General features: G+C 43.2%; 1 protein-coding gene and 1 long non-coding RNA gene across 2 annotated transcripts; one reads left to right on the forward strand and one right to left on the reverse strand.

Annotated features, from left to right (window-relative positions):
- Window positions 1–229: 229 nt before the first annotated feature.
- Window positions 230–1,420, reverse strand: LOC136067741 (uncharacterized). The gene is made up of 3 exons (XR_010629147.1): window positions 1,321–1,420; window positions 718–831; window positions 230–308 (listed from the first exon to the last, which is right to left on the reverse strand). It is a non-coding gene; the product is annotated as an uncharacterized LOC136067741 (long non-coding RNA).
- Window positions 1,421–10,694: 9,274 nt separating this feature from the next.
- Window positions 10,695–11,849, forward strand: LOC136067733 (uncharacterized). Its single transcript, XM_065773962.1, has one exon. It carries the CDS (start codon window positions 10,695–10,697, stop codon window positions 11,847–11,849), a length of 1,155 nt encoding a protein of 384 aa, XP_065630034.1.
- The last annotated feature ends 3,027 nt before the right edge of the window (window positions 11,850–14,876 follow it).

The following is a 14,876-nucleotide window of genomic DNA, read 5'->3' on the forward strand; positions in this document are numbered from 1 at the left end:
CCTGATAAACCAAGATAGAAACATGTGAAATAGGAATAATAATTTAAAATGCAACAGCAATGTGGAATGGAAAAGAAATGAATTGTTATCATACAAAATACATTCCCAACTATCTAATCATGCATAATTATTTGTACCTGCCAGTTGCACACTTGATCAACAATCTGTGGTAATCCCATGGCTTCAATATTACTCACCATAACCTCCAAAGGTGTAATACATTTAAGAAGCCCATCACATTTTTCGGAAAATTCTTTGCAATCATGTTTTAACTTCATAAATTTCCCGGGATCAGAGCGGAACACAATCTGAGAGCATGAAGAAACTTTTGTCCTCAGATAAAAGACAAGAACTGACAAGAAGCATGTCCAGCCTTGGTAAACTAGTATTTTTCTTTAGAACTTTATTTGATTGGATGTCTGTTTTACGTTGTCATCCTCCATATTTGGTTAGTGATTTGATAAATCTATATAATCTGCATGATTGAGTGAATGATCTCCCCTTGTATACTCCCTGTATACTTGGGTGATTTGAGTTTTTGATATTAGTAAGACTTTATTACTTATCAAAAAGGTATCACTCATACTCACAATCGCCACAAACATTTGATTTCCTCAAACACTAACAAAGTATCAATATTATTGTATACTATGAATAAGTTTATTTCATCTGCCAATGAAAATAGTAATACAAGAATAGAAGTGAAAATGATTAAACCTTTCTTTGCACCCTTCTAAGCTCCACTTCAAGATTTTCTAAAGCCAGTGTTCTTCTATTATCGTCTTCTCTTGTAGAAAAGTGTCCTGCTAAGTAGCCACTCTCTTGTCGCACCTACAACAACCCATATATTAAAAGCTTTAAATTTATCCCATCATTTGGCTTCAAAGAAAAGCTCAACGACAAACTTCTCCCTGCACATGAGCATGCACATTCATTCACGTATATTACAAGTTTTGGGTTTATGATCTTACAAAGAGAAATGAAATTAATTAAAACTAAACATGTCAGATTGACTTCAGAACTTATGCACTCAACTTGTGGTTCAAATTAAGATACTTAATACCAAAAGAACCATAGATAAGAACAACACATGCAAATACGCAGTTAGAAGTAATAGTTATGAAGAAATAAATTTGAGGAGAGGTGCTTGAAGAGCTTTAGATGTGGACAGCGATTCTATCTTCGACATTGCATTGGAGGTGCATAAATTTCACAATAAAGCCCATAAAAAATTAAACATTGTAAAACAACAAAAGAGCCCTGAGGCAAGAAAGACCATTACAAAACACTTAGGCTGGTTAAATAATACAAGAAAGATACCTGGATTTCAAGCTTAAGGGATGCTATCTTCTCAGCCAACTGTGAATACTTCCAATAGTACTTCATGGCCGGATCTAGATCATCAGAGCTAAGCAAGAGATGAAAATGTAATCCCCCAATCCGTAACCATGCACAACCAAGAATACAGTGGAAGTCTAAGAAAGAAAAAAGATTGAAAATTTAAATAAATTAAAAAAAAAAACTAAATTTAACAGAAAAACAAATTTTGCTTGGAATTAAAATAAATACAATTAATATTACTAGCACTTTATAAATAGGGGTCCGGTTAACAAGTGCCTTTAGGGCATTTGTTAATGAACCATTTTAGAAAAATTTTGATACCACTTTTACGGGAAATAGAAAAAAGCTGTCAAAAAATAAGTTGCTCTTTTTTTTTTTTAAAGTTTCCCATCAAACTTTCCTAAAATGGTTCACTAACAAATGTCCTTAGGGCATCCGTTGACAAAATCCTATAAATAAAATTGATACCCAAGAAAAGTCTTGTAATTCTAAACACAGCACAAAATGATCAATAGAAATTTAATCACCAATAGGACAAAAATTCTGTACAATATCTTAGTATCTTAGGCTCAATGGTACATTGACTTAGGTGCACTACATTATGTTCCCTAGTTATATTCAAAAACCTTATTGCATTGACCAATAAAACACAAACAACATTATTATTTACAAGGACAATCAAATTCAATGCAACTCTCAAAAAAAAAAAATTAATAATTATAATGCAATTATATGTTGGAATATAATTGGGGAACCTAAAGTAATAAATCTAAGATATTGTACCCAAATTTTACCTCACCTAAAAATTCATTGATTGTTGTTTACTGTTTGATGGAGGTTTTACAGTCTAGTATTATGTTTCAATAATCGAATTTCTACATGCTGTTTGGAATGAATAGCTTAAGTTAGCAATGTATTTAAGATCATTTTCATACCACTTCACAAATTCGAAAGACTTGTCCATTGATCAAATTTAGGTTATTTAGCTCTTTCAATGCTTTCACCGAGGCCATAGATCTAGAACAGGCCATCTTCCATGAGCATTTTTCTCATTAAATTCCATCTAGAGCGACAACCTCCAGTCCATTCTTCGCAATTATAACCCTTCCAACCACTGATGAACATGCCTTTTATTCTTCCTCCTATTTTGAAATACTTTAACTAATTTTAAATAGGTTATACAGTCATCATTGTTTCCACCACTGCTATCAACTGCTATGCTGGCCATTGGTAAGCAACTTTACCTACAAATTTTGGAAAGGTTGATTCCTGAACTTGCCTGCAACACATCACGTTGGAGGAGAGCACTTGCTATCACACCAAGATCTGACACTAATAAAATTAGTGTATATATAGTAGACTTAAATTGATACATGTGAACTTATTGGACATATCCAACATGTTGGAATGACACCAAATTTGATAGTGAAAGTTGGATATTCTTTGTTACTTACAGAATTTGATAAAACCATCATTAACAAAATTATGACTTCTGGTACTGCACCATTATATATATTCAAACTTTTACACATATTTGCATGAATAAAATTAAAATTTTAAAATATTATATTTTTACTTGCTTCTGGATGAAGCCAAGCTATAGTTTTGACTAAAGTCATACGTGCGCCTTTGCATGTAAATCTATATGTCTGTCTGCTTATTTGTCCATCGTCATTTTTCTTCTTCGTGGATGTAGGATCTCTGTAGTTCTTTTATATATTGTCTATAAGAAAAACATTGACAGACTAATTTCCTCTTGCAATTGAACAGATGAGAGTTTGTGATATCTGTGGAGATGCAGGACGTGAGGAGTTGCTTGCTATTTGTAGCAAATGTAGTGACGGGGCAGAGCACATGTAAATGACTAAAATCTTCTGAATCTTTGGCTCTCTCTCTCTCTCTCTCACACACACACATATTTTTAATAAATTTTAAAAGAAAACTTCCTGCATGAGTGTTCCATCATTGTTTGCCTTGGGAAGGTGACAAAATTGACCTTTTGTGTTTTTCCGGTTTCTATCAAACAGCTATTGCATGTGTGTTGTGCTGGATAAAGTTCCTGAAGGCACTGGGTTGTGCGAAGAGTGCATGCTTGAGGAGAAAATTGAAAAAGGAGATCAACATAAAGATCAAAAAGCAGCTAGAACATCAAAAGCATCATTCATGCATAAAAGTATGGAAAGCTCTGGAAATTCTAGCACTTTAAGATGTAAGGATGGTTTAAAATTGAATGTAGAAAAATCAAGTGTCAAGGAAAACCAAACAAAGTGTTAGAAATACTGAATGTAATTGTATTGTATTTCATCATGAAAAAATGTACATAGATGCCTTTATATAGGAGGCATATGTGTGCAGTACAAGTAAATATGTGTGCTATACAAGTAACCTAACTGGGCCTAAAGCCCACAACACTATATATGTTAATAGCCCCCCTCAAACTCAAGGTGGATGTGAGACCAACTTGAGGTTGTCAACCAAAGTACGAAGGCGTCCCTTAGGATGTGACTTGGTGAAGATATCTGCAAGTTGATCTTTAGAGGAGATTGAGATCAGCTTGAGAGCACCATGGACAAGATGAAAACGGATAAAATGACAATTGATCTCAATGTGTTTAGTCCGTTCATGGAAGACATCATTGTGAGCAATATGAATAGCACTCTGGTTGTCACAATAAAGAGGAGTAGCAGAGGATGTGGACACACCTGAGTCTTTGAGAAGCCATCGTAGCCAAAGGAGCTCAGATGTGGTATTAGCAAGGGCACGATATTCTGCTTCAGTACTGGAGTGGGCCACATGAGTTTGTTTCTTGCTTTGCCAAGAAATCAGAGAAGATCCAAGAAGAAAGCAATAACCAGTGGTGGACCTGCGATCAGTGGGGTCTCCTGCCCAATCAACATCAGAAAATGCACGAAGAGTAAGAGGAGACTGAGCAGAGTAGAAAATACCATGGAAGAGAGTGCCCTTTAAGTATCGAAGAATGCACAGAACAGCAGCATAGTGAGTCGATCGTGGAGCAGACAGATACTGGCTCATTTGGTGAATAGCATAGGAAATGTTTGGACGAGTAACAGTGAGATAAACCAAGCTGCCAACCAAGCGTCTGTAAAGAGAGGGATTAGACAATGGTTTCCCCCCTGAGGGAGTCAGATGCGCATTAAGTTCAACTGGAGTATCCACAGTCTTGCTATCAGTGAGTCCAACACGAGATAAGAGTTTAGAGGCATACTTGGCTTGAGTAATATAAAGTCCATCTGTAGAATGAGTGATTTCAAGACCCAAGAAGTAGCTGAGATATCCAAGATCTTTCATCTCAAACTGCTGACTGAGAAAAGTCTTGAGTTCTTGAATGCCACTGAGGTCATTATTAGTTATGATCATATCATCCACATATAAGAGAAGTAAAATAGTGCATTTGTCAGTGCGACGAAGAAATAAGGCAGAATCATAATGACTGGCCATGTAACCCAAGTGAGAGATGGTAGAGCTGAATTTGGCAAACCAAGCTCGTGGAGCTTGTTTAAGGCCATAAAGTGCACGTCGAAGGTGGCAAACCTTGTTTGAGTCAACAGAGAGACTAGGAGGAGGTTGCATAAACACTTCTTCACTTAAATCCCCATTAAGAAATGCATTTTTGACATCCATCTGAAAAAGGTCCCATTTACTGGCAGCAGCAACAGCTAAGAGGGCACGGACAGATGAGATACGAGCAACCGGAGCAAAGGTCTCTTCATAATCAATCCCATACTCTTGTGTAAAACCTTTTGCAACAAGACGAGCTTTGTAGCGCTCAATGGACCCATCAGAGCGAGTCTTAATCTTGTAGATCCACTTACAACTAACCACAGATTTCCTAGGAGGAAAGGTCACCAAATCCCAAGTATGGTTTTTAGATAATGCATCAAGTTCCTCTTTCATTGCAATCTGCCATAAAGGGTCAGTGGAAGCCTCACGATAGGTGTGAGGCTCGTGTAGTGTAGCAAGAGCAATGTAACAATGATAGTCAAGTAAATGTGCAGGAATAGATCTTACCCGAGTTGAGTGACGAGGTGGAATGTCTTATGCAAGATCTTCAGGCGGAGCAGGAGCAGGAGACCCAAGCTTAGGATTGGGGTTGGGTAGCTTGTCTTCAACCTGTTCATCTTCCACCTGTTCATTAAAGGGTGAACTAGGAAAGGGATCAGTGATATCTGGTGGTTGGACAGAGAAGTCTACAGCAACAGAATCAGAAGCAACTACAGGAGGATCAGGAGCAGCTACAGAAGGAATATGTGTCTCATCTGGAAAAAGATCTAAGACAGAGGAGGAAGACAAGGAAGCACTGAAATGAGAAAGTTCGACAAAGAGGCGATGTTCCTAAAAGACAACATTACGGGAGACACGAAGACGATGAGAGACAGGATCATAACACCTATACCCCTTTTGAGTTTCGCCATAGCCAAGAAAACAACAAAGCCTTAACCGAGGCTCAAGTTTGTTATGCTCATGTGGCTGAAGAAGAACGAAACAAGCAGAACCGAAAGAGCGAAGGTGATGATAGTCTGGAGGTGACCCAAAAAGGCGCTTATATGGAGTTTGATTTTGGATAACAGGACTCGGAATGCGATTAATAGTATGAACAGCATGAAGAGCAGCTTCACCCAAAAAAGGAGCAGGAACTTTAGTAGAGAAAAGGAGAGCACGAACAGTGTCAAGAATAGGACGAAGTTTTCGTTCGGCTCTACCATTTTGCTGAGAGGTACCTGGACAAGTTAGTTGATGAACAGTGCCATAGGAATGCAAAACAGATTGGAAAGCATATTTAGTGTATTCAAGAGCATTATCAGATCAAAAAATTTTGATACGTCTGGAAAACTGAGTTTCAACCATTTTTGCAAAATTAGAATATACTTCCAATAATTCAGAACGATATTTCATATTAAAAATCCAACTATAGCGAGAGTAATCATCAACAAAGACAACAAAATATCTAGACCCACCAATACTAGAGACAGAGGAAGGCCCCCAAACATCAGAATGAATAAGGTCAAAGATATCAGTGAATATGGATTCACTAGTATTGAAAGGCAAAACTGGTTGTTTTCCTAACTGACATGAAACACAATCAAAATTTTCTGTGGACACTGAACCTAACAAACCTCTAGAAGCCAATTGTTGTACCTAAGAGGAAGATGCGTGACCAAGTCGAGCATGCCAAAGTGCAAGGGAAGGAGTGGAAGAAACTGCAGCAGCTGCAGCAATAGAAATATGAGCGACAAGTGGAAGACGAAGGTTGTCCACGGGAAACATCTGCCTAACTCTGGGATTGGTCTCAAGCTCCTGTCCCGTCCTAGGATCCTGCATAATGCATCCAGAATAATCAAAGGTAATGCGATAACCCAACTCAGCTAATTGTCCCACAGAAAATAAATTATAAGAAAGGTCAGGAACATTAAAGACTCCAGGAACCGAGAGGTTGGAGGTTGAAACGGAACCTATATTATGACCAGACATTGTGGAATCATTTGCTGTACGAATATTAAAAGGGTGTGGTGCAGGTTTAAGGTCAGAAAATAAGGATGAGTGAGGTGTTATGTGATTGCAAGAAGTAGAATCCATAAGCCAAGAGGTAGGAGACATACCAGATAAAGCTGAGAGAGAAGAGGAATAAGATGCATTACCAACCATACGAATGACATTGGCGATGATATTTACAAGGTCATCTTTGGAAATGGAGAAAGTGCATCCAGAAGACTGAGACTGTGTAGAGACAGGAGCCATGGGTTGGACACTCTCAGCGTTAACAACTGTAGCAGCAGAAGTAGAAACAGCTGATTTGTTGCGCTGATAGCAAGTCTCAATATTATGGCCAAAAAGTTTGCAAAAATTACAAAACCGTTTGTTGAATTGTTGGCGACGATTGTTGCAAAAGGAAGCAAACTTGTCCTTATTCTTCATTTAGAAGCAAAATATGTAAAAATGGACTGCAAAAATGAAATCTATGCGAAAAACTAGGTAAGAAGCACCTGAACTCCAAAAAAGTCAACCGTAGCAAAAAGTCAACGGTCAACCCCCGTCAAAGTCAACGGATGACGTCAGCAGGCTGACTGGGCGATGACGTCAGCAGAAGAGAAGATGAAGATGATGTCAGCAGATGACGTCACCTAGGGCTGACGTCAGCAGGTGAGATCTGGCGCGTGTAGGCGCGTGGAGGCGCCTAGAGAACAATTCCGGCGCATGGCGGCGCGTGAGGCATGTGACGGAGGCTGTGAGGGCGCGTGAGGCTCGTGACTGAGGTGCGGCTTCTTCAGGCGGCGTGTGAGAGCGCGTGCAGGCTCCGATGCTTGCGAGACTTCCACGAATGCGTAGATCGAGGCGAGACGATCACGGTGGTATGTGCAAAAACGTTATCGGAGGAAGATGCACGGCGGAGACGGTGATTGCAGTGGTCAGTGCGGTGCGGGACTCCTCAACGACGGTGGCTGCAGTTCTGGAACCTGAGGACAACGGCTGAGAGACGTCGTAGGTTCAACGGTGAGTGGCTGCAGTGGCTGTTGTGACGGCGGAAGTGATAAGGGTGGAGTAACACCAAGAGAGACAAGACTGCTAAAAGAAAGGTCAGAGCGGCTCTGATACCATGTTAGAAATACTGAATGTAATTGTATTGTATTTCATCATGAAAGAATGTACATAGATGCCTTTATATAGGAGGCATATGTGTGCAGTACAAGTAAATATGTGTGCTATATAAGTAACCTAATTGGGCCTAAAGCCCACAACACTATATATGTTAACACAAAGGAAGTAAATTCTTCTTCTCTCTTCTTTGCTAAGAAACCTGCAAGCAATATAGAAGCTGTAACAGCGACAAAAAGGACCCTTGAAACAAATGTGAAATTATCTGGGGCATCAAGAACCTTCAGACGAGGTCAACAACGACAAAAAGGACCCTTGAAACAAATGTGAAATTATCTGGGGCATCAAGAACCTTCAGACGAGGTCTACTTCGTGGTGACTCTTCATTTAAGAACTCGGGTAAGTCGAAAATGAAGCCAGACCATCAAGTTAATTCTTTAGATAACCAATCTTCAAATTATATTCCTGAAAATAACAAAGTTGGTTGCAGTGGGATAAGTTAATCATATGTTCACTTGTTCATTATAATGTTTGTTTGAGATTTAGTTCACTTAATTTAAAATTTTTGACCTCACAGGTTCTCTTTTTAAGTCAAAATCGTTCAACATTATGGACTCAAAAGTGAAAGGTCAACTTTCAAAAGACATTGTTGTCCAAAAGAATTTTTTTTTAGCAATACTGCTGCTGAGGATAAGAGAATAGAATGTTCCAGAATGATGAGAAAATCTACGTCATTTAGCTCAAATGCTACTGATGCAAAGGTTAAACCACTAGCTTCCATTTTTTCTCTTGTTGAGGATTTGAAGAAATTAAACCATGCAAAATGGAACTCAACTCAAGGGAAGTATACATCTATGTTACAATCTAAAGTTAGTTCACCAGTTGCTAATTCTGGTGTTTCTGCATCAATGAGTGGAAATAAAATTGTATTGCGTGGTGAAACTTTTTCATCAGTGAAAGGGAGAAAATACGCGCTAGGATGCCTATTATGATTGTATGGGCTGACTATAGCCCACGGACATAAGAATAGACGAACCCATTATTTACACGAGGTCTTAAGTGGACGGACCTTAAGTGGACGGACTTGATATGGACGGAGCGAAGAAAGATGGGCTGGTCGGCCATGGGCCTGTTGGACCCCTTAGTGGGAATACTTCAGCCCATTCTCGCAAGGCCCTAAACAGAGTCCTTGCGCTACTTGGACTCTAGAAATCTTATGTATTTGGTAAAGATCTTCCCTATAAGGAGAAGATCTGTCCACCACGTTTCGGACTCTAAAAAGGAGGACTCCTACAAGGAAAAGACTTGGATGCCAAGTCTAAGAGGAAAAACTTTCGACTACTATAAAAGCCCCAATACTCTTATCAATAAAGGTACGCATTATTTACCCTCTCTAACACTCTAGAGTTGTGAGAATACTTTCTGACTTGACCTTCGGAGGGTATTTGGCCGGCACCACGCCGGTGCCCTTTGATAGGTTTTCTCCTTTGTCTTGTGTAGGTTAACATACGAGCGTGAAGGCATTGTGTGACTCACTGGTGAATTTCTCAGCTTCATCAGTTGGCGCCGTCTGTGGGAATGTGAGAAGAAAGCAGTCAGACGTTGCTTCATCCCTGAGACAGAAGGGTTGCATGGTGCTCACTCGCTCGATGGCAACAACCAACGACATCCAAGGAGAGGAACTACCCACGACCGCACTTGAAAGACAGGTTCGGACCCTCACTGTGGCTGTGGAGCGCTTCACCAAGCAAAATCATGACCTAGAAGAACATCTGCGTCAAAGAAACACAGCACCCAACAACCGGAGGGAGGATCAGGAAGGTACCAGCGCTATGCAAAGAGACCGAGAAGGGCTTGAAGGGAGCAACGCCCCAAGCAGGCCAGAACGACAAAACACGAGCCTCCCATCCCTCATGGATGCGACTCCTCCGCCTATGTTCGCAGAGATACAGGCGATGAAAGAACAGATGGAGGTCATGATGAATGCCCTAAAGGGACGAGTGTCTAGTGACTTGGACGACCTAGTGAACCGGACTGACTCTCCATTCACCGGCCCCGTCAATTCCTTTCCCCTACCACACAAGTTCCGGATGCCACAAATAGAGAGTTATGATGGGGTCAAGGATCCCCTAAACCACCTGGAGACATTCAAGATCTTGATGCATCTACAAGGGGTACCGGACGAAATCATGTGTAGGGCCTTCCCAACCACACTAAAGGGTCCCGCGAGAATTTGGTTCAGTCGGCTGACGCCGAACTCCATCAGCACTTTCAAAGAATTAAGCGCTCAGTTTACCTCGCACTTTATAGGGGGATACAGGTACAAGAAATCCACGGCATGCTTAATGAGCATCAAGCATAGAGAGGACGAGACACTAAGATCCTACATAACCTGCTTCAATAATGAAGCGCTCTCGATCGATGAAGCCGACGACAAAATACTGGTGGCGGCTTTCACAAACGGGTTGCAGAAGGGCAAGTTTTTGTTTTCACTATACAAAAACGACCCCAAAACCATGTCAGAGGTACTCTATAGGGCCACCAAGTACATGAACGCGGAAGACGCATTACTTGCACGGGAGGAAAAGCCCAGGAAAAGGGAACGCCAGGTGGACGTGCGTCAGGATCAAGGGTAGAAAAGACCTAGGATAGGAGATAGAAGGGACGAAAGGCGCCCTAAGTCCCTGGGCGGAAGGTTCACAAGTTTCACCCTTCTGAACGCCCCGATTGACCAAGTTTTGATGCAAATCAAAGACGAGGAAACACTGACATTCCCGGGAAAACTAAAGAATGACCCAAGTAAACAGCCGCGAGACAAATATTGTCGTTTCCACCGAGATCACGGCCATGACGCAGCCGATTGCTACGACCTGAAGCAGCAGATTGAAGCCCTCATTAGACAAGGGAAGTTACAGAAGTTCGTCAACAAAGAGAGAGCAGATCCCAATCGCCAAGAGCCAGCCCCCCGATGGGATAACGAACGTCCTAGACCCCCCATCGGAGACATAAGGATGATAGTGGGAGGGACCGCAGCTACCGGTTCTTCCAAAAAAGCTCAAAAAACGTACTTCAGATCGGTCCTGAACGTCCATCTAACAAGCTCTACGCCTAATACCGCACGGGTGGAGAGCCCTATCATTGGATTCACCGAAGAAGACGCAAGGAGACTCCATCATCCACATGACGACGCGCTGGTCGTCAGCATACGTGTGGGGGACTACAACGTCCACCGAGTACTAATTGACAACGGCAGCTCAGCAGACATTCTATACTATCCAGCATTCCAGCAAATGGGGATAGACAGAGCACGATTGATGCTGGCGAGTGCTCCACTTGTCAGTTTTGGAGGGACAAGGGTATTCCTAATAGGCTCCATCACACTCTCGGTAATGGTGGGCGATTACCCGCAAGAACTCACTAGGAATGTAATGTTCCTCGTGGTGGACTGCTCCTCCGCTTACAATGGTATTCTCGGATGGCCCACACTTAACTCATGGAAAGCAGCAATATCAACATACCACCTAATGATCAAGTTCCCAACGGACTATGGGATTGGGGAATTGCGAGGGAATCAGGCAACCGCCCGAGAATGCTACATTGCCATGCTAGAAATGGAAGATCATCATCAGACAATGTGCGTAGAAGAGCAGCGGACGGTCGCAGAACTGGTCGAAGAGCTGGAGGAGATAACGCTCGACGAATCAAAACCAGAGCGGACGACCAGAATAGGAACATTGGCCTGCCAGCTGGTGCACCAGGCCCTCACAACATTCCTCAGGAGGAACCAAGACGCTTTCGCATGGAACCACGAAGACATGCCCGGGATCGATCCCTCTGTCATAGTGCACAAGCTGAACGTGAACCCTTCAACCCCACCCGTCCGGCAGAAAAAGTAAGTGTTCGTTCCCGAACGGGACAGAGCAATAGCACAAGAGGTCAGAAAACTACTCGAGACGGGTTTCATTAGGGAAGTATATTACCCGGAGTGGTTGGCGAACGTGGTCATGGTTAAGAAGGCTAGTGGGAAGTGGCGAATGTGTGTCGACTTCACGGACCTTAACAAAGCGTGCCCAAAGGACGGCTACCCCATCCCGCGGATAGATGCGCTGGTCGACTGCACGGCCAGACACTAGCTCCTAAGTTTTATGGATGCCTTCTCAGGCTATAATCAGATCAAGATGGAGGAATCTGATCAGGAGAAAACGTCATTCGTCACCAGCCAAGGACTCTTTTGCTATAAGGTGATGCCATTCGGACTCAAGAACGCTGGGGCAACGTACCAAAGGTTAATGGACAAAATGTTCGCACACCAGATAGGGAGGAATGTATAGGTCTACGTTGACGACATGCTGGTCAAGAGCCCACACGAAAAAGATCACCTGAGCGACCTCCAGGAGACATTCGATACCCTACGGTCATACAACATGAAACTGAATCCGGGCAAGTGCTTATTCGGAGTAACAGCGGGAAAATTCTTGGGTTTTATGGTGTCCCAAAGAGGAATAGAGGTCAACCCAGAGAAGATACGGGCCATCATGGAGCTGGAACCGCCAAGGACAGTAAAGGACGTACAGAGCTTGAATGGTAAAATTGCTGCTTTGAACAGGTTCATCTCAAAAGCAACGGACAGGTGTCTACCGTTCTTCCGCGTCCTAAGGAAATCATTCGAGTGGACGGATGAGTGCCAGAAGGCATTTGAAGATCTGAAGAAATACCTCGCCTCGCCACCCTTGCTCAGCCCGTCTAAGCCAGGAGAAGACCTCTACTTATACCTAGCAGCTTCGCAGGTGGCAGTAAGCGCGGCCCTAGTAAGAGAAGAGGAAGGAACTCAGCGACCCGTCTATTTCATAAGCAGGGGTTTCCGGGGGGCTGAAGAAAGGTACCCCTACATGGAAAAGCTCACCTTCGCACTGGTAACCGCAGCCCGAAAACTGAAATCGTACTTCCAAGCCCACAACATCATCGTCCTGACAAATCAACCCCTAAAAAGAGCAATGAACAGCCCTGAAGCAGCCGGACGAATGGCCCTGTGGGCGATAGAACTGAGCGAATTTGACATACATTACCGACCGCGAACCGCAATAAAGGACCAAGCAGTGACGGACTTCATCGCCGAATACACGCAAACGGAGTAGCAGGAGCCACAAGCCCTCAGACAATGGAACATCCACACGAATGGATCATCAAACAAGCAAGCTGGAGGCCACGGGGTAGTAATTCAAACCCCTAACAGAGAGAAAATCGAGTGTATGATTTGGTTGGACTTCCCAACAACCAATAATGAGGCTGAATATGAGGCATTGGTTGCAGGATTAGACCTGGTGAAAGCAACAGGTGTCGAGGCCATGGTTGTACATTTCGATTTGTAGGTAATAGTCAGTCAGATTAGCGGCGCCTATGAGTGTAGAGGGGAAAAGATGAAGAAATACTTGGAAGAGGTCAGGAGACGGATTGACACCCTCCAGGTCACATTCGTCAGAATCCCAAGGGAGGAGAACGAATGTGCTGACCAGCTCGCAAAAGCTGCCTCTGCAGAGGTCATGATGGCCCCCGATCAGGTATTGTCGTTCATCCAGAATTCCTCAATCATTAACAGTAGGGCAGAAGTGCAGGAAGTAAACCCAGAATACAATTGGACTACGCCGCTAACGGCCTACCTGAAGGAAGGCACGCTCCCAGACAACAAAGACGCAGTAAGAAAACTGAAAGTCCGAGCTTCGCGGTTCATAATAATCAATGGTGTCTTATACAAGAGGGGATTCCCACGACCATACCTAAGGTGTTTGGGCCACGAGGAAGCAGACTACGTAATAAGAGAGGTCCACGAGGGTATCTGCGGAACCATTCGGGTGCGCGGTCTTTAGTACGCAAACTGATCCGGGCAGGATACTATTGGCCTACAATGCAGAAGGACGCACAAGCCTACGTCAAGACTTGCGACAAATGTCAAAGGTTCGGTAACCTAATTAGGCAACCAACCGAAGAGCTGACACCTATGACGGCCTCTTGGCCGTTCGCCCAATGGGGGCTAGACATCATGGGCTCTCTCCTGACGACTGCACGACAGCTGAAATTTCTGGTGGTAGGGATCGACTACTTCACTAAGTGGGTGGAGGCAAAAGCTCTGGCGACTATCACGGAGAGAAACATCAAGAGTTTCGTATGGAGAAATATCATTTGCAGATTTGGGATACCAAGGGTACTCATCTCCGATAACGAAAAATAGTTTGACAACAAGGCATTCCAAGATTTCTGCTCGGAATTAGGCATCAGAAATCACTACTCATCACCCACACATCCGCAGGCCAATGGGCAAGTTGAAGTCACGAATCGGTCCCTGCTCAAAATCATCAAGACCCGGCTCAAGGGGCAAAAGGCATCTGGCCCAATGAGTTACCAAGTATCTTGTGGGCATATCGCACAACGGCAAGAACACCCACGAGAGAAACACCATTCAGGCTAGCATACGGGAGCGAGGCTGTCATTCCAGCAGAGATAGGGCTTACAAGTTATCGAGTGGAGAGCTACAACGACGATAAGAACGAAGGGGCTTTGCAGCTACAGCTAGACCTAGTCGACGAAGTCCGGGCTACAGTAGAACAAAGGTTGGCCCGATACCAAAACCTTATGGCAAAATACTACAACTCTAAAGTCAGACACAGAAACTTTCAGATCGGGGACCTTGTGCTACGGAAGGTAATGGGAGCAGCTAAAGATCCTTCACAAGGAAAACTTGGCCCAAACTGGGAAGGACCTTACAAGATCTCGTCTTGGCCGAGGAAGGGGACCTACCAACTCGAAACCATGGACGGACGGAAATTGCAACACCCGTGGAACATAGAGCACCTACGGAGATACTACCAATAAAGACGACATAAAAGGGCATCAACCCCCCCCCCCCCCCCCCCCCCCCCCCCCCACAT

This window comes from Quercus suber, unplaced genomic scaffold (genome assembly GCF_002906115.3).
Source record: "Quercus suber isolate HL8 unplaced genomic scaffold, Cork oak 2.0 scaffold_83, whole genome shotgun sequence".
In the NCBI taxonomy this organism is placed as follows: domain Eukaryota; kingdom Viridiplantae; phylum Streptophyta; class Magnoliopsida; order Fagales; family Fagaceae; genus Quercus; species Quercus suber.